The sequence below is a fragment of the Aythya fuligula genome, chromosome 2, assembly GCF_009819795.1.
Source record: "Aythya fuligula isolate bAytFul2 chromosome 2, bAytFul2.pri, whole genome shotgun sequence".
NCBI lineage: Eukaryota > Metazoa > Chordata > Aves > Anseriformes > Anatidae > Aythya > Aythya fuligula.
Genome location: NC_045560.1, coordinates 139,693,190 through 139,717,895, shown reverse-complemented (window position 1 = coordinate 139,717,895; position 24,706 = coordinate 139,693,190). Strand labels below are relative to the sequence as shown.

General features: G+C 36.4%; 1 protein-coding gene across 1 annotated transcript in view; it reads right to left on the bottom strand.

Annotated features, from left to right (window-relative positions):
• Positions 1 to 24,706, bottom strand: part of ZFPM2 (zinc finger protein, FOG family member 2) — a 322,873-nt gene that overhangs the window by 248,662 nt on the left and 49,505 nt on the right. The window contains exon 2 of the mRNA XM_032182033.1: positions 2,629 to 2,787. Within this exon, the coding sequence (XP_032037924.1) occupies positions 2,629 to 2,787 (159 nt within the window). The remainder of the gene's footprint in view (positions 1 to 2,628; positions 2,788 to 24,706) is intronic.

Here is a 24,706-nt window from a genome sequence, read left to right as displayed (position 1 = left end):
TTCTAGGACGATGAAACCTGTAGCATGAGAAAACACATATCTGCACTTATATTTGCAGATAATGAGAAGATCCCTCATTTGAAGATATCTGCATTTTACAGGCTTCCAATACTGTCCAACCAGTAAAACAAACAAACAAACAAACAAAAAAAAAAAACAAACAGAAAGTTAGCCCTCAACAAAGAAATTAAAATACATTGGTTTGCTCACCATTCTCCAACATGCATCATTTTCAAGCTTTATTCATGATGTTAAAGAAGCAGTATTTTTAGAAAGAAATTGATTTCTCATATCACCTTTTAATGTGCAACATTTTAACTGGAGCATTATAAAGAAAGCTTTTACTGATTATGAGATCATGACAAAAATCATGAGAATTAGTCTCACATTTAATATTCACTATTTAATATAGTCACAAACCCTTCCACTGAGTAAAGGACAAAAAATAAATTTATTTTCTTTCCAGATCAGTTTTGTCTTCTTGTGTTTTGTCCTCAGAAAAATGTATGTGGCCTCATAATGACAACACTTAAATGTGACACTGGCTAAGCTGGACATTCACCAGAAGCTGAGACATTATTAAAAAACAATACATTTCTAGTCTCCCATTCCATCCTTTTCCGGGGATATTCTCAACTTACTTCAAAGTGGGACTTTCTGTCACACTGCCTCAGCTGGAAGTAGATTAGGGTTTTTATGTGCCCCTTCATCCTCAGAAATTTCCTTTTCAACTTTTCTTCTGTAGCAGTTGCAGTGGATAGGTTTAAGATTCTTTTATAACTACAACACACTTGAAAAAAGAACTGCTGGGGAATCAAAAGGTATTCGGTCTGAAGAATCAACAGATGCTCACTACCTAGTAGTGTCAGATAGGCTCACACATAGGCTCATTATCATCCAAATTGACTCATATCAATAAAATAATAAAACATATGATAATTAAGATTCAGGTTTAAATGTATTCCCACTTAATTCCTGATCTTGTTGAATACAATACTATGGATTCAGTGCTTTCCCTGAAAGATGCGTTCATTAAAGGGAAGAATACTTGAAGAATACTTGTCAAGAATATTTGAAATCCAACATGAATTTGCAATATTGATTGTTATGAACAAAAAATAAATCATGCATTTTTCTGAATTTCACCCAAAACTGTAGTATTTCCATTTATGGGTCCTGGAAATACAGCAAGCAGTACAGAGAAATAACTGAATCAAACTGATATGAACTGAGAGTGGTGCATAGCCTTCCATTGCTGACAGAAGGAACTCAAGAGATGCTGATATAACAATTATGCAAATAGAGGTTTTTATTCAGCTAAGAAAAATGGCATCTGAGAGGCACATGAACAACAAGTTAACACAAAGTAATTGCTGTATTTGTCTACAGCACAGTTATTTCAGCATTTAATCCCCCATATTTGTAAAGCATTTCCTTTTATGTGGTCGCTCATACTTCACTTTGTAGCAGCTACAGTTTAAACTATGGGCTAGACTGTTTTGGTCTTTTAGGATTGCTTCTTAGTAAGTATCAAGAACTTAGTGCAAAAATAACTTATTTTTTTCAAAAATCTGTAAACTACCTTAGAGGACATGTAGAAAATATTTTATCTTGCCTTCCCTTGCTGTTGACTGAAGACTGTAGGAAGGACTAATATTTTGCAGTCATATTTGATTCTTCAAATAGATTTATTTTACTTTGTCCAAGACAGCCAAAAATAATTAAAAAACAAACCAAACAACCAAAAAAAAAAAAAAAAAAAAAGGAAAAAAAAAGGAAAAAAAAAAGAGAAAAAAAAGGAACATACAAAGCTATCATGAGAAAATACATGTTGATATTTGGGAAAGAACAGGAAGACAAAGAAACCATTGATTTCCAACTGCCTGAGGGGGCTGTGGACTAAGAAGAATATCACCCCAACAGTTCCAGTTATTTGATAGGCATCCTTACCTGCAGAAGACAGACAACAAAGCAATCAAGTGCAAATCTGGTAGGAAGAAGGTTAATCAATGTTCCACATAACAGTGTGTTTTTTCTATCAGCTGAATGGGAAACAGCACAATTTTGAAGACTGAACATTGGGTAGGAATAAGCTGGAGTGGTTTATGCTAAAATATATATATCTTCAATAATTTGCAAGTAAAGAATGCATCAAAAAGGCATCTGCAACTTTAAAAGTTATCCTTTCACAAATCACTAGTTTTCCACCATGCATAATAAGTTCTATAATAAGCTCTATTTTAATCCTAGAATCTACAGACACAATCTGTTTTTCTAGCAATGTTTCCTAGGCAAAGAAGCAATGAACAGACATGCTGCATTGCTAGCTTCAGATCTGATAATAATTGACTTCTGAGACCTGTTCTCTACAGTTAAATACATAGAAAATAACATTCTTGGAAGAAAACATTAAAGGCAAGACGATACACCTCCCTGCAAAGTAAATCTTCCATCACATTTAAATATTTACCATTTAGCAGGCTAACCTCCACAAGTCACAATTTTCCTGTTTTTAAGGTATCAAATTAATAGGTCTTTTTATACTTTTTAAACCAAAAGAAGAAGCTTTTTGGCCAATTGGACACAGTTCTGCCAGAAGTCCCTCAGGAGGTGGGCTACAATGATTACCTTTATTACAAAAGTATTCCACTTCTTCGCAGCTCAGATTTTCAGGCTCAAACTCTGCAGAAAAGCTTTCCTCCAATGGAAAGTCTTCTTTTGAGACAGTATCATTTTCTTCAGACAGGCATTCTTCTTCTTCATCCTCAATGGCATCCTCAAGGGGCCCTTTAAAAAGAATCAGGAACACTGTGGCAAAACCATCTAAAAGGACAATTTGAAATAAAACCTTAGTGAACTTATAACCACAGGTCTTTAGCTAGTTCTTTCTTCCACAGCTGTTTTCAGCATTTATTAGAATTGACCAAATAATGGTTAATTGACATTGAAATTAAAAGTGATTGTTTTCCTGAGGACTTCATAATATGCAAAGTGTTATTAACAATATGTATTAATAATACTCGCACATCTTTTTTCATTATTCATCATGCTGTAGTATTAAAAGCAGACACTTTTAACAATGGAAATCAAAGCTGTTTTTGTAAAACCATGTAAACAGTCAAGAGCCTTCTCTTGTTGATTGTTAGTCATTGTTTTTTGATGCTGAGTTACAGTACTTAATAGACTCCCTTCACAAGCTTCATTTCCAGAGTTAGCAGTACAGATGACAGTAAATTAGTATAAAGGTATTGACAATATAAACTTCATCTTATTCTGCTATTTTCCTTCAACCAGCACCCGAAGGAGTGTAAAAAGAGCTTCATATTCTCTGCGACCATCCATTTGCTAGACTTTAATAGACTACCAGTCAATAGGTGAGACTCAGACAAACTATTATTTCATTTCCTTTTACAGAGGCCAAACAACGAGTGTGGTAAACTGCTAGCTGTGGGCTACGACAACACATGGCAGTCACAAGAGCAGGGCATGAGTCTGAATTTGAAATGGCAGCTAGTCTTTGATTCTCCTAGATACCTAAACATCCCACTCTTACAAAGCCTTTTGAAGAGAAAGCGTCTTGTAGATCTGTAATACATAACTCACAGATTACCAGTCGGAATGTACTCCAAAATTAAAATTTCTTCTCTCTTATATACACACTTCACAGCCATTGGTTAACAGCAACTATTTGCTAAAGACATCTCCTGTGCAGGTGTAGAATTTCACCTTAGATTTAAATAGAGATATGAAAGAACTAAACATATTTGAATTTAACTAAGATTTTATTAAATGTCAGTATGTTTCAAAATCCATCTTAAGACTGGATTTCAAAAGAGGGATTTCATTATACGTGTTTGAGGCTTGAAAAAAAAAATACTTATTTCACTCTCCAATGAAAGCACAGTCTCATTTATAATTGACTGAGTATTTCTTCCTTGAAATGAAAGCTAGCTAGCTAATGAAAAAAAATGTAATTTGTATTTATATTATAGTTTTCCAGTATTAAATACACTATTCCTACATAATCTGTCACATTGATATACAATACGTAAATGATTCTGTTGCACTCGATTAAAAGAGAGAGATAAATTTTTAAAAGAAATCAAATATTGACTACACTCTAATTTTATGTAATTTATTGTGAACCAGGGACTACCAACATTTATTAAAACAGCAAAATTCACTTTAGCGTAATTCTTGCTTCAGAGGAATATGATGGTTACTTTTTACTGTAATTGACTGAGATTCCCAGCTGGGATTCCATAAATTAATATAGCTTACTATCTTTCATGGAAATATAACTATTTATGCCAGCTGAGAATCTGACCAAATGAACCCACTTTTGTGGACCCATACTCACCAATGCAAGCTATCATTCAACAATATATCTCCTAAAATAAGGGGTTATTATTATGGCTGAAGAAATAAAGATTCCCACTGTCAAAGTATCCATTACTGTTAATTGCACTTTCTAGCCATGTTGGGAAAAAATCCAGCAATTGAATATGCACACAGAATGAAGAGTGGATATCACAGTGCACAGAATTGAGAACAAAGCACGCACTGGAAGAGCCGTGAGCAATGTGCTGCATCTAAATACGGGCAGTTTGGGCTCCTCAAATGTGTCCAGTTCCATTTCAGAAATGAAAGCACAAGAGCATCTGAATGACCATCAAAAATACCTTCCAGATCTCATGATTTTATTAATATGTGACACTGTCTGTAGGGCCATTTACTGGTGTGTACTCCTAGAAGCATCTGTATAAATAAAATAGAAGGGAGGCACACAATGAAACAAAAAAATAAGCTATTTTAGGGAAATGGAAATTTCTGCCAGGTATAAAGATGGATAAATACCATTTTCTACATCATCTCAAAAGCAGCCATACTCCCTCAATATTTTTTTCACGTATTTTTAATCCAGGGAAAAGATATTAACTTCATTTATAAGTTTATAAAACATAACCTACACATTTCAGTGAAAGTTGACCTCTTCCTGAATGACTCACTCTTTGTCATTTGTCTTTTTAAATGTGTCTTGCAAAATTCAGCATAGAAGTATGTGCAAGTAATCCAGTTGGCAGGTGTATAAGACATTTTGGTTTGTTTCTAGATGTTAAACCAGTTTGTTTGATCAGGTCACTAGGACATAATCAGCACGCTAATAATAACTGTACGTTAATTAAGAAAATAACAAAAGTCCAGTGGGTATGCTATCATTTGCAGCAGTCATGGAAACACACCTTATAATTGCCATTGACACTGCTTCCAAGAAGGCAGAAGGAAACCAATGTATGAACCAACCCACAGAGCAGGTTGATAAACCTCCCCAATTTGAGAACTGGGACTTAATTTTTCAAACAAATCTCAGGCTAAAGAAACGATTGGAGAGTGCTTTCATGGACACATACGTATGAATATGTATGTAACATTTCGTAACAGTAACATCTTAGCATTTGTATGCATAAATGTAAATTTTGTCATAGCTAAACAAGTTCAGATGTCTTTTTGCATCTATACTAGGTTTTGTTTCAGATATGCTAGCCTACATGTAAAAAACAGGGGTGTTTATCCAGTTGTGTATGGGCATGGATCAGACAGAGCTTTCCATAATGGTTTAGATCAGTGGCTGACATCAGATGCTGCACTCTGAAAAACAGCAATACTTTTGCTGCAATGGAGCGATCAGTGCATAAATATTTTTCTAAGTTTCATGCTGCTGCTGCCACCTTGTCTAATTCATACATCTGCCACCCGATCCTTGGGATGAAACCTGTCTTATTCCTACCAAGTTTTCTTCTATTTTTTAAGGATTCCAACGCACTCTGTTCATGCTCCAACCTGTAAACTGATGACTTTAATAGAACTAACTAAAGAAAAAGGCATTATTTTACGAGTAAAACTAGTCCATAAGGACAATAGCCAAATTAAGTATCACTTGGTTGCTAGTTTCATGTAAACTGAAATATTTATGCCTGATTTCTGTGGTTATTTTTAATTACCACTGAAGCACAGAGTTAAAGAAAACAGTAAAATCAAAAGCCACTTACTAATCAATAAAAACAGATTAAACTTTCTATTCCTGACTATTCTGCCATTATTTGCACATAAATAGATGGTGCATTTGAATAAAAAAATAACAATCAGAATCTCACAATAAAAAAATTAATGGAATTATATATTTTGGACTAATGTAAAAACATACATACATTTGCATGCTTATGTTCACCTAATTTGGCCATGTGTTTCAAGCAGCCTCATACTGATATTGGTAAATCAAATCAACTGAAGTATTACTAAAGAGAACCTGAAGTTCTCTGGTTCAAAAATGTAAAGGTAGTTTTTTCAAAGTTTTCTAACTCATCTTTCTAGAGGACAATCTACACTGTCTGCTGAACTTTTTCACAAATGTCGAATATTTTAAAATGCAGAAGACATATAGAAAGAAAAAAAAAAAAAGCCTTTATAAAAAAGTTTCTTTCATTTTCTCTGATAGTTTCTTTTTCCAGTTGTTATTATTTTGATATATTACCTTAAACGGTCTAAGTACAGCTTAATCTTTAGTAGCATATATACTACAATATACTACAGTAATTAAGTATACTTAATTAAGTATACTATACCGTATACTTCAGTACTACACTTTATGTTCTGTATTTCTTTTAAATTGTTGATTGACTTTAATAGTGGTACATGCATTACTTATACCAACCATGTTGCACCTATGGCACATGTGTATGATGTCTGCTTTAATTTAAACTGGAACAGGTTCAAGTTCTTATCCCTGTTCTGCTGAAAAATGTTTTCCAGTAACTGCTGATTAAGCATGACATTACAACAAAACACTGCCATAATGACAGAGCAATGCAAATCCAAATAATTCCTGCCATGGAAATTCATCTGAGTGTCACAGTGATCTGACAGGGAACAGCTCTGAGATAAAAGAGCAAAATTTCAAACTGGGATGGTGTAAGAGTTTAGGGGAATTGTTAATTCCAGAGAGACCATCAAAATGTCTTCTATTCTCATTTCAACAGTTCTTTGCCTGCTTTGTGAAAGAATCTGATGTTATGTAAAGAGAGGTGAATCTGAAATGCTTCAGATTAACTAGATAAATCATAAACAGTTAACAATTTCCAAAAGCACTAGATAAAAAGCTTAATTTCTAATCTTATATGGGGGTACTGAAGACAAATGAAGGTTCCATTACTTCATTCTGTACTTCTCACAAAGCCTGAGAAAAATATTCCTTCATAAAAGAAGCAAACACCTGTATTGCACACAACACCAGAGATTCTGGATTCTGGTGGATTTGATAGTTTATTTATTCACTTGGTACTTACTCTATTTTATTAATATTTATTTTTATGACAATAAATCCATTAGTTTGTTTGTTTATTTTTAATAAAATAGATAAACAAATGGCAGTAGAAAACATTACAATTACTGACAGCAATGAAGAAATGAATATGGTAGAAGACTGTATGGCTTAGTGGACACAGTAGTCCACTTCAAAAAATCACCACGCATAATTTGATACAAATAACAGTGTCTACTGAGGAGAGGCTGACGAGTGAACTGCATGTGCCTTCATGGAGAAAATTACTTCTGATTGAGGCCACTTGGCAGTGCAGTGTGGGGAAATCTGAACTCCCTAATTTGTACCAAATTTGCAGATACTCAGGCACATATATATTTTAGAACTATTAATATATTAAACGCTTGAAAAAATATTTCTTAAATAATCATATAAATGTAAAAATACACATACAAACATACAAAGATAGCTAGCTAAGTGGCAATTTTTACTCTACACAATAAGAAATAGATGATACCTCAACACTCTAAAGGATAGACCATATGTAGCAAAAACAAAACAAAACAGCTGTAAGCATTTTAACAGCATGGAAAAATGTGAGAATGAAGGACCTAAAAGGGTTTACACCCCCTTAACAAAATAATCTTTTGCTAAACACTCCTCTGAAGACAAATCTGAGCTTTAGACCTATTGTGGATGTTAGTCTTCATGCAGCAATGCATGACTCTAGTTTTATGGTAGTATAACCATAATGAAATAATTTAAATTCAATAGCACTAAACTGGGGAAGTTTTTTAATCATTTATCACAGTCAAATTCATCAGAATTCTCTGTAAATGAAACCACTTTAACGCATGCTCAAATTAACCACATGCTTATATGCTTTCCTTTTCAGTGTTTTGAGCTTAAAATGCTTGTACCCTCCTGTGGGAAAGTTTCATTGAAATAATTATCTCATGGAAATGTTAAGTGGTTAGCTTCCTTCCCACCTACCAGTATTCTCTTGCATTCCCAAAGCAGCAACATAAATCAGTTCTCTTAATAAAATAAGAATGCTTCAGAAATCTTACAATACTTGACAGTGAGTGGCTGGGGAGACGTTAATGAGTATAATTAGTAGTAGTAGCATTAAATAATAACAACTCAGATAAATCAGAGAGGCCTGAAATTCATTGGATCAACATCATGCATTTTGCATGTTCTGCACAGCCTATCCAGTATTTCCTACGAAAACATGCTGCCACACAAGGATTATCATCAGCTTACAGTAAAACTCAGGTATGCAATGCTCTATGACTACAGAGGGCAAAGCTGCAGAAAAATCAATCCATCTGTCTCCTCTTTCAACAAGGTTTTCTTCCAAATACAGTGACTTAAGAAAACCAGCGGGCAAACGCTTTATATTGATTCACATGCAGAAGATACACAGGGATCTTTTTCCTAAAAATTCAGTCAGGAACACTGAGAACAAAAAAGGGTGCACTTTATTCCATTTTTCATATGGCAGTGAGGGTGAAGACATTTCATGGTCATTCAGAGTTACCCTCCTCCTGGGAAAATTTCTGTACAGAACTTCTTAGCTACCTCTTCAGTCTTTTAATTAACTCAAAGGAATTGTTTTTTCCAATCACTGTACTTTTAAAACAGCCTAAAGACAAGTTTAACAGCAATCTAAACAACATCAACAGCAACAGAAGCAGTACAACTTCTTGAGGAAGAAATTTTATGCTACTACCCAAAAAGTTCTCTCAGGTTCCCTCTCTGGGAAACTGGCTTTCTCTTGCATTCTGTAGATTTATTTTTATTTTTTTTTTTTAGTGTACAGGATCAGATATTTCAGGCCCTGTATGTTCAACCAGGGTAGAAACACAGAAAAATAAAATAAGGGACAAGAATACATGCTGATGTAATCAAAATAAATTTTCAGTTTCTTTCAAAGCACTAGGACTATCAGATATTGTTTAATCACTGAGACTTTCAGAAGGAGAAACTCCAACTGCAACTGCATGGATAAATTGTAGAAATGGAAGCACACAACAGTGCTCCAAATGACATAATAAATGATAATAAAAGAAAATGATAACAAAAGCTTTCCTATGCACTTTCTCCCTGCACCAGCCACATGACCCCATGACTGTCCAGCCCACATTACTTCTCTTTCTCTTAGCTTTTAGTTTGCAGTGATTCCAATTTTCATTGTAAAAACTACCACCTCTCCCTTCCTCCTTGTGAGAACTGAAAATATTTTCCTTACGTAATTCCAGAACAGAGAGGAAGGGCCAAGAGAGGTTCCTAAACACACTTCTGGTTGACATTAGATGGCAATACCTAATCTTGACAAACTGACTGCTGCAGGAATAGTTTAAAACATAAGCATGCTGTTGGCAGTAGGTGACTGAAGCACAAACTGAAGCACTAATCAGTTTAGAGAAAAATGTAAATATACTTCTTAAGAAGGCCAATATTTGTCAAACCACTCCCACTTTTAAAGAAATGCTTCCCTCTTCAGTCCACTGAGTTTTCTATTTAGCTAAACTAAATTATTTTGGTAATTCATATCACATGTTTACAGCTATACTCAACAGACACAATGTTACCTGTGCCCATTGAATGTCTCCAGTCTGTTATGTAAATTGGCTGAAAAAAGTTTTGCCCAGATTGAAAGATTGCACCAATTTGTGAGCTATTCGTTACATTTTAATTGTGGCATCATAGCAGAATAAACCATCTCTTACTTTCAGACTGGTAGAAACTTTGTAAGCATGATTTAATGACCAACTTAATAGAAAAAGGAATGGAAAAGAGCTGCTCTTTGGACAGTATAAATCCACACCAACCTGATGTAATTGAGCTTAACAACAAGAATAAAGTATATTTCTGTGGAGGAAAAAAAAAAAAAAAAAAAAAGGAGTTATTTTTATATGTGCAAGTTCTTCCTGCAGCCACTCACTTTTAACATAAGTTGCATCAGGGGATCTGGTAGGAAGGAAACATTTTTATTAATTTTCCCCTTATCTGTAAGAAGAATGCTGATTTTTTTTTTTTTTTTTTTTTTTTTTCATTTACGTTCCTTGCCTGCAGGTAGCAGACCAAGAAAATCATATAGCAGAAATTCTTCCTTTTGATTAATTTCTTTCCATGTGTTATGTTATTTCTTATATATAATTGATTTCAGGTTTTGCTCGTAGCTGTACATCTTTTTTATATCTGCACCTACTGCCTTCCTTCAATCAAGAAAGTTGAAGGAAATTACCTGAATTTTGTTAAGTTTATTAAAAAAAAGGAGCTCTGTGAATATTTAAATTGAGTTTTGAAATGCTAATACAAGAAAGATATTAGAGAATTTTAATAGTAGGTTCAATTTGACCCACAGACTATTGTAGAAAGGGTCAAATTTTATTCAAATTATTTCTTTACAGCAAAAAATATGAACCCTTTGATTTTACAAAAGTAGATTAATATTCTTCTCTGCTAGGTCTTTTGGCACTTCAGTGCATGACTGTATTAACTGTGCTTGTGTATAAACTTTTCAAAGACCTTTAAATGTTCCAGTAATTTGGAACTTCACTTTCATTTATGCTCATCTTCTTTTCTCATAGTATTATCCAAGAGGCCACAACAAAACTGCAAGTGCCTATAGTCAGTTTGCTCTTAGAGCCAAGGCCAGAATATTTCTAATCAATAAAAGGGAAATGATAAAAAAAGTGACAATTCAAAACATGTTTATGGAAACATAGTTTAAAGAAAATACTATGCATGTGTACTGTGAATACCAAAGTTTCATTTGCATAGGAAAAATTAAATATGTCCATGGAAAATGAGCTTTAAGACCTTGGCAAATAAATTACAGACCCCAGATTTCAAGCGTGGGCTCATGTTGAAATAGTGGACTAGTGCTACCTTTATCCATAAAAGAGTCACAATTTCTTCCTTTAAAGTAAACCTTTTCTGGTTCATATGAGCCAAGAAATGTATATCTACTCTGCAGATGAACCTGGGGGTTTATCAATTTTACCTCAAAATGAACAGAAAGGATATGAAGAAACGGTAAGTGGTGTGTAGTACTGTTATTACACAAACTGTAACACAGGTAGAGCTAATCATACTCATTTACCAAATGAAGGGTATCATTTTTTTCCAAAGAACTTAAATTGTTTTGAAATAAGATGAAAGGCACTTACAGAATCTTCCCCTCCAACCTTCCCACCTGTCAAAGTGTCACCTTACTACAAAACTCTCAAGATAAGGATTTTTCCAGGTATGTCTATAAATACCATAGGGAATAACCTTAATAACCTTTGTGTTTTTTTTTTTTCTTTCTTTTTTTTTTTTTTTTCTTAAAATAAAATCAGACAGTGACAGTATAAAAGACTTAATAGTTGCAATTTCATTCTGTAATTCTACTCCCAGGAATAAGAGCCAGTGGAATTTTTAATAGCAACTTCCTTGGTATTATGATGCCAATGTGACCTCAAAGCTGGTAGCAGTGAAGGGTATGAATCCAGCGGGATCTTAATTGATCCCATGCAATTGTACTGAAATAAAACCTGCAAAGTATTTCAATAAAGAATGAAACAGAAGGTTATCTGGATCTTCTAGAATTAATGACATTTTTCAGCCTTCTGAACAAAAAGTGTCAGTAGAAGTTTCATCTTGGAAAGTCTGGTGTTTTTTATCTTTTTTTTTTTCTTTTTTTCTCTTTTTTTTTTTTTAAATTAATTATGATGTATTCGCATCATTTCAAAAAATAACAGAAATAATATTATTTGGTTTTGCTCTCAGGTAACTGAAATATAGAGATTTAAACTAGAAAAGAAGGGCCAACGTGTTTTGCATCTTTAAGTACCCATTGTGCGGTCATTGATCCTGGTTCAGCCACTATTTTTCTTGCTGAATATACAAGTAAAATAGCAAATTAGGTTCTAACTTCAAAAGTTTCCCAACTCCTCGATGTGCAGTAGAACTGTATTACATCTCTCAGCAAGTTATGGGCCTTAGTCCTACAAATTTTCAAAAACTTTTTTGTAGGATTCCCTACAGACCTTTTTATGTCCCTGGGAAGCCAGATGTTTGCTCCCATTGATCCCTCACCCAAGGTAGACCAACAACACACCTCAGTCTCACCAGCAACTTTTGCTAGATTCACCAGAGAAGCTTGAGACAACACATAATTAATACCAAGAAGGTATTCTAAAGGTACATTGTTCAGAAAATAAAGGCCAAGGAGAATATACCCCCTCTGATAAACAGCAAGGGAGAACTGGTAATGACAGACATGGAGAAGGCTGAGGTATTCAACAACATTTTTGCTCCAGTCTTCATTGCCAGTCAGCCTTCACAAGTCTCTCAAGTCCCCGAACCTGTAGATGAGGGCTGGGGGAGCAATGTCCCTCTAACTGTAAGTGAAAAGCATGTTTGAGACTACCCGATGAAACTGAACAGGTCCAAATCTATGGGGCATTCCAGTGTCCTGAGGGAACTGGATGATGTAGTTGCCCAGCCTCTCTTCAGCATATTTGAAAAGTCATAGCAGCCAGGTGAAGTCCCTCATGACTGGAAAATAGGAAAAACAATCCCATTTTTAAAAGGATAGAAAGGAAGACCCAGGCAACTACAGACCAGTGAGCCTCACCTCTGTGCTTGTGAAGATCATGGAGCAGATCCTCCTGGAAGCAATGTCAAGGCACATGCAGGACAAGGAGGTCATTTAAGACAGTCAGCATGCCTTCACCAGGGGCAAATTGTGCCTGTCCAATCTGGTGGCCTTCTATGATGGAGTGACTGCATCACTTGACAAGGGAAGAATGACCAATGTCATCCACCTGGACTTCTGCAAGGCCTTTGACATGGTGCCACTTGACATTCCAATCTTCATATCAGAACGAGGTGGATTTAAAGGGTGGACCATTCAGTGGATAAGTAATTGGCTTGACAGGCACACCCAGAGAGTGGTGGATAATGGCTCTTTGTCCAGGTGAAGGCCAGTGATGAGTGGTGTCTCTCAGTGTAAAACTGTCTATTTAATATCTTTATCAATGATATAGACAGTGGTACCGAGTGCACCCTTGGCAAGTTTGCAAATGACGCCAAGATGAGTGGCACAGTTGATACAACAGAAGGGAGGGATGCCATCCAAAAGGACCTGGACAAGCTTGAGAAGTAGACCCATGTGAATGTAACGAGGTTCAACATGTCCAAATGCAAGGTGTTGCACCTGGGTCAGGGCAATCCCAGACATGAGGACAGACAGGGAAAAGAGATCATTGAGAGCAGTCATGCAGAGAAGGAGAGTTCTAGTGGATGAAAAGTCAGCAGTGCGTGCTTGCAGCCCAGGTAGACAACTGCATCCTGGGCTGCATCAACAGAGGCCAGCAGGTTGAGGGAAGTGATTGTCCCCCTCTGCTCTGACCTCATGATGCCCCGTTTGGAGTGCTGCATCCCCCAGCACAAAAAGGATGTAGGTCTGTTCGAACAGGTCCACAGGAGGGCCAGGAAGATGCTCAGAGGGCTGGAGCATCTCTCCTATGAAGAAATTCTGAGAGAGCTGCAGATGACACCAAGTTAGGTGCGTGTGTCAATCTACTTGAGGGTAGGAAAGCTCTGCAGGAGGATCTGGATAGGCTGCACCAATGGGTTGAGGTCAACTGCATGAAGTTCAACAAGGCCAAGTGCCGGGTCCTGCACCTGGGGCGCAATAACCCCAAGCAGAGCTACAGGCTGGGAGAGGAATGGTTGGAGAGCTGCCAGGCAGAGAAGGACCTGGGAGTGATGGTGGATAGTTGGCTGAATATGAGCCAGCAGTGTGCTCAGGTGGCCAAGAAGGCCAACGGCATCCTGGCTTGTATCAGGAACAGTGTGACCAGCAGGGCTAGGGAGGTGATCGTCCCCCTGTACTCGGCTCTGGTGAGGCCGCACCTCGAGTACTGTGTTCAGTTTTGGGCCCCTCGCTACAAGAAGGACATGGAGGTGCTTGAGCGGGTGCATAGAAGGGCGACAAAGCTGGTGAGGGGTCTGGAGAACAAGTCCTACGAGGAGCGGCTGAGGGAGCTGGGCTTGTTCAGCCTGGAGAAGAGGAGGCTCAGGGGCGACCTTATCGCTCTTTTTAGGTACCTCAAGGGAGGCTGTAGCGAGGTGGGGGTTGGTCTGTTCTCCCACGTGCCTGGTGACAGGACGAGGGGGAATGGGCTTAAGTTGAGCCAGGGGAGTTTTAGGTTAGATGTTAGGAAGAACTTCTTCACTGAAAGGGTTGTGAGGCATTGGAACAGGCTGCCCAGGGAGGTGGTGGAGTCACCATCCCTGGAAGTCTTCAAAAGGCGTTTAGATGTAGAGCTTAGGGATATGGTTTAGTGGGGACTGCTAGCGTTAGGTCAGAGGTTGGACTCGATGATCTTGAGGTCTCTTCCAACCTAGAAATTCTGTGAATGTTCAGCCTAGAGAAGAGAAAGCTCTTGGGAGACCTCATTGCAGCTTTTCAATATTTAAAGGGAGCTTATAAGAAAGATGGAGAGTGACATTTTTCTCAGGCACATAGTGATAGGACAAGGGAAATGGTTTTAAACTCCATGAGTGGAGATTTAGTAAAGAATTTCCTCCTAACCTCTAATCTAAGAGGGAGGTGAGACACTGGAACTGGTTGCACAGAGAAATTGTGGATGTTCACTATGAGGTTGGATAGGGTTTTGAGCAACCAGATCCAGTGGCTGGCATTCCTGTCCATGGCAGGGGGGTTGGAACTGGATGGTCTTTAAGGTCCCTCTCAACAAAAGCCATTCTATGATTCTGTTGCTACAGAATTTGCTACTATTAAGTGTGCACTTAGAGTAATTTCCTGAGTCCACTTTGGTTTTAATCCATGCAGTGTAAATAAGACAAGTTGACAAAGCCTATCTTAAAGGCTAAAAAAGTTTTTAGTTTTGTTTTGTTTTTTTCCCACAGGAATTTAGCTCGCAATAAAAAAAAAATAAAAAATAAATACATAAAAAAAAAAAAACACCACATTTCTCTACCACCACAATTATTTCACTCAAGTAGTTCATTGATGCAAGTTTCCCAATTTGAAATATTTTGACATAGTCAAGGCCTCATCCTTCGGTGCAGAGCAGTGAAGCAGTGAAGTGAGCACCAAAGAACACACATTCTGTGACTATGTACACATTAAACTGCATAAGCTATTTTTTAAATATGTTTTTCCAACTGTCTGGACTATTTAGTACAGGTTTGTCACTTCAGTTTATAAATAAATAAATAAATAACAAGCATTGTGTTATTGTATTAGAGAGCAAGAAAACCAAAATAATCACTAAAAAGTTTAAAATATCATTATTAACAGGTGTTATCTATGACAAAATAGTTACACTTGCCACTAATTTTATAAAGTGCACCCACAAATTGTCATAGCCCTGTTCCTCCTACTGCTGTCCCATCTTGATCATTCTTTTAATCAGCAGCACTTACTCCCTAGAACATTGACAATGGACTCTTCTCTGGAAGAGCTTGTTAGAAGATGGCATCTCAGCCAGTCAAGATTTTATCTTCTTGTACACTAGAGATATAACAAAAGAAATAAGGAGGAGCAATTTTTTTCAGAGAGATGTTGTCAAAGATACAAAGTGAGAAGAGGACCTACTTTCTGCCATAGTTGTCTTTCTTCTACCTACTGTTGTAACAACATCAAAGGGGAAGCTCCTTAGTAGATGCTGTTCTTTGTATTTCTGATTGTATGAAAGGAGGAAAAGAACAACAGAGGTGACAGGATGAGTATTCTGACTCAGAGCCCTACTAAAAATCTATGCAGCAGCATAGAAACAGTGCAGTACCACAATGCACCACTTTTCTTGAAGGGAACTGTTAACTAAAGCCTGCAAAGCAAACAGGAGGCTGGTCATAGAGATCTCAGAGACAGATCCATGATGCCTGTAGATAATCTTCTACATTAGGAGTAATTTTGCAATGGTAGTTTATCAGTAGTTTTCTTAAATGTAACATAGGAACAAAGAATTATTCCCTCTTTGCTTATACAAAAATATTCTCCCTGAAGCATTTTTTCCCTGGATTATTTTATAGTTTTTAAACCCATCATTTATTTCTGTATGATTTGTATCTGCTAACTTTTACAAACTAATTCGTGAAACTGTTGGCAATCTAACTCAAAATACTGGCAATATAATTTGCCCCATGATACATGGCTAATAACGATACAAATATTATCCAATTCAAGTGGATTGCTGCAGTTAAATAAATATGTATGAAAATACTGTTTAAATTCACAGGCTTTAAAAATAATAAAAGAGAAGGCAAAAAACAAACAAACAAACAAAAAAAAAACAGTTTGTAAGAAGATGGTTCTTACCGTTTATTCTAAGATGAATAAAATTATTTATATCTGTATTATAAAAGTTCAAATATTTGATACCTTGTCTATGAGTAGAGCCATTGATTTCTATAAATGAGGACAAAATGTATCAGAAATTTGGATTTTTTTTAAACAAACAAACAATAAATGTTCATAATGTTTTCTTGTTTTCCCAGGTAAGGTATTCTAAGATTTGATAATTCACCATTCCAATAAAGGAAATTCCCTTCTTTAGCATTTTCCAACCATGGACATAATATATATGAAAATGAAAGGTGCAATAGTGATTGTTTCCTGCAGACATAGTGAACTGCGATACCAGCAAGCAACAGGAACTTCATGTGTCCTACTACGACTATTCAGGATCTCCAATATGTAACATACTGCCTGTTACTGAGGAAGCCTTTCTCTAAAGCCTTCCCCAAGTCTATGGCAAAGCACCATACTCTAAACAAGACAAATTTTATCTTACATAAAGCTTTTCAGAGCAATGGAGGATGCCAGAGTTCACTCTGCCTCCAACTACAGTAGTTTTGTGGCCCTTACTCCAAACAGTACTTCTCTGGCAATCACAGGAGGAGTGAGTGACAGATACTGGTACTTGCTAATCACTGTTCTCACTCACCTGATAGAGGGAAAAATGCGATGCAAGTAGGAGCACTTTGAAGCTACTAATGCTGCTGCAGCAGTGTATTTAATGGCCAGCATGTTAGTGACAATGAAAGAAGAACCACACATCAAGTACATTAAGGGATCAGAGGAATACATACTCATTACTCACTGTAATTTTGTATCCCCAGTTTCAAGACAAAATACTCAAATTTTTCCCCATAAAGGAAAGCCACCCTATACTGCTATAGAAAACTAAAGGTCTTTTTTCTTCTGTTTATTTAATATTTTCTATTTTTGTATGTAGCTGCAAATTATTCCTTGTTTGTCTTTTGTTTATAGCCGTGTTTCCTCAGATGGAAACTGGTCTCTCATCTCTGTACATCATCATGCAATTAAATCAAAAAAGCAGAAAAAAAGGAATCTGGACTTTTTAGGTCCAGAAATCATTAGTGAACACATGACTTCTCTTACATGTTACCATATCTCTTCAAATTATTATTGCTTTTTCCCCCCGTCTTTTCCAATATAAGCAAAACAGAGAATACTGCTGAAGGAGGAACCCCTTAAAGACAACCCAAATTCAATCTCTAATAACATGATCAAAGCTGTATGTAGAATTTGGTGCCAATTTGGGTCAATAAAATGTAAAAATGTAAGCACACCTGAAATAATCTATAATCAATGATATGGTTAGAAGAAAAAATTAAAACACAACATGCAATATAACAGACACACAGAAAAGGTACCATGCTTTTTTTTTTTTTTTTCCTCCTCCTAGTAACCTAGGAAAAAGGTTAAAATAAAGGTTTCAAAAAAAAAGGTTTTATCCTTATCTTGGCCAGTCAAGACTTATCCTAATATACATATATATATATTTATTTTTTATTTTTTTCTTCTGGTAACCACTAGTTCTGAAATAACACCAAAGGAAAGTTGAGAAGTTGAGAAAAAGTTAAACCAAACTCATTTCTCTTTGTCTAGGAGATACACAGTAAGGATCTTATAATTTGAAAAATATAATAAAAATAGCACTTAACAGTATCTAAGAGATACAGAATTCTGTAATTAGTTACTTATATTCTTAGAACTTTGAATCTGAAATAACTACAGGGGATTCACTCAGTATTTTTAATCCCATAATGGAGTTTATCAATATGCAGAACAAAACTGAAGGGTTTCAAATTAGAACTAAATCTTTAGATCTGATTGTAACAGAAATGAATACTGCATATTTTTAAATTGAAAGTGAATAATCTAGGAAAAGTCAGGTGGAATAAAATGAAGTATTTAGCCACAAGCCACAGAACAGGCATCAACAGGGTCCCTCCAGTGTAAAGCAACCCCAACCAGAGGGTTCACAGCCAAGGAATATTAGTGCAGAGATTGTTTTCTGTGAATATTCAGATGTCATTTTGCTGACTAGATTGTCACTTATGATTAGTTACAATAATTACAGTTGCTGTAGTTTACAGCAATACTCCATACAGATGAAATGTGTATTGTGCTTTTTTTTTTTTTTTTTTTTTTTTAAGATTTTTTTAAAACAACAGTATTACATTACTGTGTTAACTGAAAAATATAATGGACTATAACCCGTGCTTCATCAGCACATATGTTTTACAATCACTACAAAAAATCTGACTTTCATCATGATGTCTTAGGAATACATTATATAAACATACCATAGTCCATGTCTCATACACAATAGCATTTATTCAAAAATGATGTTTGTATGTCATTTACATTTATATATCTTTATGTATATAGGTACATAAACCCCAAAAAATACAAATTAAAAAAGCAAACTACACCCTTTAAAAAATAAACTAAAAGTGCATGTTACAGCATATTTGATTTCTTTAATATCCCTGCTTAGTATTTTTTACTACTTTGATTTCTCACTTGTAGGAATTGCAAGGTTGCACAAAGTACATTGCATTTCCCCTAGAGTTGTCATAACCTGCTGGTTTTCTGAGTTAATCACTAATTAATAATTTGAAAACACAAAGTCATTATGTCATTTCCAGACAATGAGCTTTTAAATGGTGCATGTTATGTCCTAGCCTTTTCAGTAAGGAAAAAAACTTTTTTTTTTTCCTCCAGAAACCAGATGGCTGGTAAGTGTTATTATGAGGCTATGTAAATCTCAAAGCAATAAACATCAAATCAAAACAAGAATTCATTCTCATCTACTCTTATCATGATTGTTGTTTTGCTGAACCAACTTGTGGAATAATACAACGCCTTCAAATTAGGTCACTGGATGCTTTGATGATGATGATGAGTCAATAATCCAATCTCCACTTCCTTTTAATAGCAAATAGGAAGTCTGAAAACATTTTTCACCTATACTTTCAACCCCTTCCAGACATCTTGCTCTGCATGCCAATTTAATGAGGCAGTCTTATTCCATGCTGAGTCTTCTCTGTAAACTTACTCAATCTAAACATTTACTAGCTCCACTACTGTTACAATTTGATTATCAAATTATCCTTCACTGGCTTACTTTTTGGTTTTAGTTTGGTCAAGATTTTCGCTTATTAGGAAAGAAATCCAACAGAGTTGTTTCCTATTTTCATCTCAGTTAAGGAGTAAGCACTTTCATCTTCACATAAAGCACAAGGTTCAGCCTACAACTAGAACTCCGTATTTGTCTCAAACATGCTTTGATCCCTTAGTAGTACTAGATAGCTAGAAGTTTAATTCAAAGAAGCCTTTCAAAGTTCAGTACAACTACATCACCTTACAGTGTTTATTTTTACTAATCTTGGAGATTACTGTAAATAATCTGAAACTGTTTGTGCTGTCTAAAAAAGGATTAACGGACTATTATGTCATTAAATGCTGTAGTCCTATTTTGTTGTTGTTATTTTCTTTTGTTTTTGTTACTCATAGAATCATAGAATCTTTGAGGTTGGAAAGGACCTCTAAGATCAAGTCCAACCATTAAGTACTGCCAGGTCTACCACAAAACCATGTCCCTAAGCACCACATTCCACACATCTTTTGAATACCTCCAGGGATGGTGAATTGACGATTTCCCTGGGCAGCCTGTTCCAATGCCTCACAACCCTTTCAGTGAAGAAATTTTTCCTAATATCCAACCTAAACCTCACGCAACTTGAGGCCATTTTGTCCTATTGCTTATTGCCTGGGAGCAGTGACTGATCCCCACCTTCCTACAACCTCCTTTGAGGTAGCTGTAGAGAGTGATAAGGTCTTAAGCCTCCTTTATTCTAGGCTAAGTAACCCCACTTCCCTCAACCACTCCTTATAAGACTTGTTCTCTAGACCCTTCACCGGCATCATTGCCCTTCTCTGGACAGACTCCAGGGCCTCGATGTTCTTGTAGTGAGGGGCCCAAAACTGAACCCTGTATCTGAGGTACAGTTTCAGAAGAGTACAAGGGGACAATCACTTCCCTAGTCCTGCTGGCCACAGTATTTCTGATACAAGTCAGGATGCTGTTGGCCTTCTTGGCCACCTGAGCATGCTGCTGGCTCTCATTCAACCAACTATCAAACAATATCCCAAGATCCCTTTCCACCAGGCAGCTTTCCAGCCATTAGCATTGCCTGTAACCCCAGCCTGTAGCATTGCATAGTATTGTTGTGCCCCAAGTGCAGGACCCAGAACTTAGCCTTGTTGAACCTCTTACAGTTGGCCTCAGCCCATCGATCCAGTCTACCCAGTTTCCTCTGGAGCCCTCCTACCCTGAAAGAGATCAACTCTCCCGCCCAACTTGGTGTCATTTGCAAACTTACTGCTGGTGCACTTGATCCCCTTGTCCAGATCATTGATAAAGATAGTAAAAAGAACTTACTCCAATACTGAGCACTGGGGGATGCCACTTGTGACCAGCCTCCAACTGGATTTAACTCTATTCACCACAACACTCTGGGCCCAGCCACCTAGCCAGTTTTTTAACCAGCAAAGCATACACTTGTCCAAACCATGAACCAGTTTCTCCAGAAGAATGTTGTGGAAAACAGTGTCAAAAGCTTTACAAAATTCTAATTTAAGCATGTCAGCTTGTATAGAAGGAGATCAGATTTGTCAAGCAGGACCCACCTTTCATAAACCCATGCTTACTGGGCCTAATCACCTGGTTGTCCTGTATGTGCCACATGATGGCACTAGAAATGATTTGCTTCATAACCTTCCTTGGCACCAAAGTCAGACTGAGAGGCCTGTAGGTCCCCATGTGCCACTTCCAGCCTTTCTTGTAAATGGACATCTCATTTGCTAGCTGCCAGTCAACTGGAACCTCCCATGATAGCCAGGGCTACTGAAACATTTCATGACACATTCACTACTATCAACTTTTATTACTGAATGTTATCAGTTTATATTTAAAATCCTTATATATGGCATTTAGTATTTATGGAAACAGGTTAGTATTCTTACATCATAATGTTTCCTGTTTGTATCAATATGCAAAAAAGAAAACTTTTCTAGCAGCTATCAGATTTTATCATTTTAGGATGTAAATAAGAACATACTTCTATTGGTTTATCATGAAATAATGACAAAATATGACTAAAGAACTAATCTACAAAATAATCCAGAAGTCTTTCCCCCAACAGACTTGTCAAATGTAATTCACCTTAATAAATATATATATATTCTTTTCCTCTGCCAAAACAATATCCAATAAATAACTCCCCTTATTAAAATTTCCTGCCATATTTACTAATGTACCTATCTGACCTAGAGTGATCCTGCTTGAGCAGGGAGACTGGACAAGATAACCTCCAGAAATCCCTTCCAAAGTCAACCATTCTGGAGTAATACCAGGATATGTTTCACATGTTCTTATCCTGTCAGAAACCAAATGTAATAGAATGTCCAGAATATTCCAGCACTTCCTGACCCAGCATCAAATGGAATTAAAGGTGAAAAATAAGTAGAATGTTCTTGATTTCCCCCAGAACTACCAGATCAAGAAAGAACGTTCTAGTGAGATTTTAATTACATGCAAGCCATTTGTAGTACTGAGGCAATAGTTCCAACAAATCCAAGAATGTGTAATCAACATTGCCTGTAGTTAGGCCATGGAAAGTTGGCCGGGCTCCTCACCCTATCTTTCTTTTAGTTTTACACCTTAAGAGTCTTCTGTTTGCCAGTGATCTACTTTAAGCCTGTGAAGATTTCACTGACATTCTTCATCTCATCTTTGTACATGCACAACAAGCACATCACTAGAGAGACAAAGCTCAATTTACATACATGTTGCAACTTAAATTAACTACAAGCTACGTTTCTCATAAGCTGGCTCCAGCACCCTGCATGACTGCTGAAATGCAAGGCTGAACTTACTTTTCTAACAACTGAAGTAATTATTTTTTTACAATATAAAGCACATGGTACCCATTTAACTTTGAAAGTTTAGTATAATTAAAGGTTCAATATGTTTAGTAATCATACAAGATCCACTGCAGAATTTTATTTAGTGTCTCACACTGTATTCATAAAAGAATAATGCTTAGTTAACTGCATCTGGTACCACTGAATTCAGCCTGTAGGAAACCTATTATACTATACCGACTATACTATACATGCTAGTGTTGAACTGGAACAGATCCTCAAATATTGTCTGTCATACTTTGTCCATTTCAGTTGTAAATATCAAGACACTGCTTTTATGATTTCCTTAAAACAATTATTCTTTAATATAAAAGAAGCCATTGTAACATTTTGCCTAACATTCAGTAAAGTTTTTCTTTTCAGTTTCAATGCATTCCTTTTCATCACAACACCTCTAAAAATATGACTTTTTTTTTTTTTTTACATTTATACCTTAAAATACTAACAGCTTTTTGTCATGATCCTTCAAATTATTACCTTATTAAAAGGCAAGTGTTCTCAGAATATAATCTTTCTTGAGTACTTTAGGCTAACATAAATAAGTATCTTTCTCTGATATTACAATATTACACTGGTCAATCCTTTGAGCACCATCTTTTTTTTGCATCATCTTTTTTTTTATTTTTTTTAATTTTTTTTCCTTACATTTTCTTCTACTAAACAGGAACAGAATTGAATGTAGCGTAATTCCTGCATGTTATTTTTGCTTCATACTGGTCAAAATGGCAGAAAATAGCAAGCATTACAAGCAACTGTCACACAGAGAGGTCTGGAAAAGGAGAGGGGACCCATTATACTTGCAGAAGGACAAGTATCCAAGACTAAACTAAGGGTTGAATCAGATGTTATCTATTATAGACACAACAGACAACTAAGGTGTATTATTGAACAGTGTCAATTTCAAGACTGCTTTTAGAAGAAAATGGGGGGAGGAGAGGTTTAAATCAAAGTATAAATTATAATTGAAATATTAAGAATAATGGTCTGCTATTGTTAATAATAAAGAAAGAAATAGTATAATGGCTGGCAGCTCTACTTGTCACAAGCAGCGTAACATTCTATGATTGCCATGCCATCCAGTAACAGAAATTCTTCTGGAAATAATTAGATTTTCAAGATGGACATTTTTATAGGAGAGACACTGTTACTAAAAATACAAGTGTGAAACAGTATAGTCTGCAATAATATCAAGTGTCACCATACATTACAATATTTTGTTACTTTTGTGGATGAGGATTAAGGAGGACAGGACCTGTGGTTTATCTCCACAGTGTGTGGCAAAGAAACAGAAAATATAGAAAGACTTGTAAGGTACGAAAAACAGACAATGGAATGTCAGTGAGAAGTAGATGGCAATTTTACTGACTAGTAATTCTGTCATATGTTCCACTTTCCTCCTGCTCTTCTTCCTTTGCCATCGTCACCCAACTGCCATAAAATAAATCAATTTAGTGTATTTTAATTTGAAGCATTTTACAGTGGCTTCACATATCATGACTATCGACTAATATTAGATTATTGTGCTAATACGACTGGAGAAACTATTGTTATCATGTCACTGCCAAGATTTTATTGCTAGCTATTTAGCACAAGGTTGTTGGATTTTTTTTTTTCTTTTTATGTAACATTTTGAGAATTTGCTTGATATCCAAGTGCCGGGTCCTGCACCTGGGGCGCAATAACCCCAAGCAGAGCTACAGACTGGGAGAGGAATGGTTGGAAAGCTGCCAGGCAGAGAAGGACCTGGGAGTGATGGTGGACAGTCGGCTGAATATGAGCCAGCAGTGTGCTCAGGTGGCCAAGAAGGCCAACGGCATCCTGGCTTGTATCAGGAACAGTGTGACCAGCAGGGCTAGGGAGGTGATCGTCCCCCTGTACTCAGCTCTGGTGAGGCCGCACCTCGAGTACTGTGTTCAGTTTTGGGCCCCTCGCTACAAGAAGGACATCGAGGTGCTTGAGCGGGTGCAGAGAAGGGTGACGAAGCTGGTGAGGGGCCTGGAGAACAAGTCCTACGAGGAGCGGCTGAGGGAGCTGGGGTTGTTCAGCCTGGAGAAGAG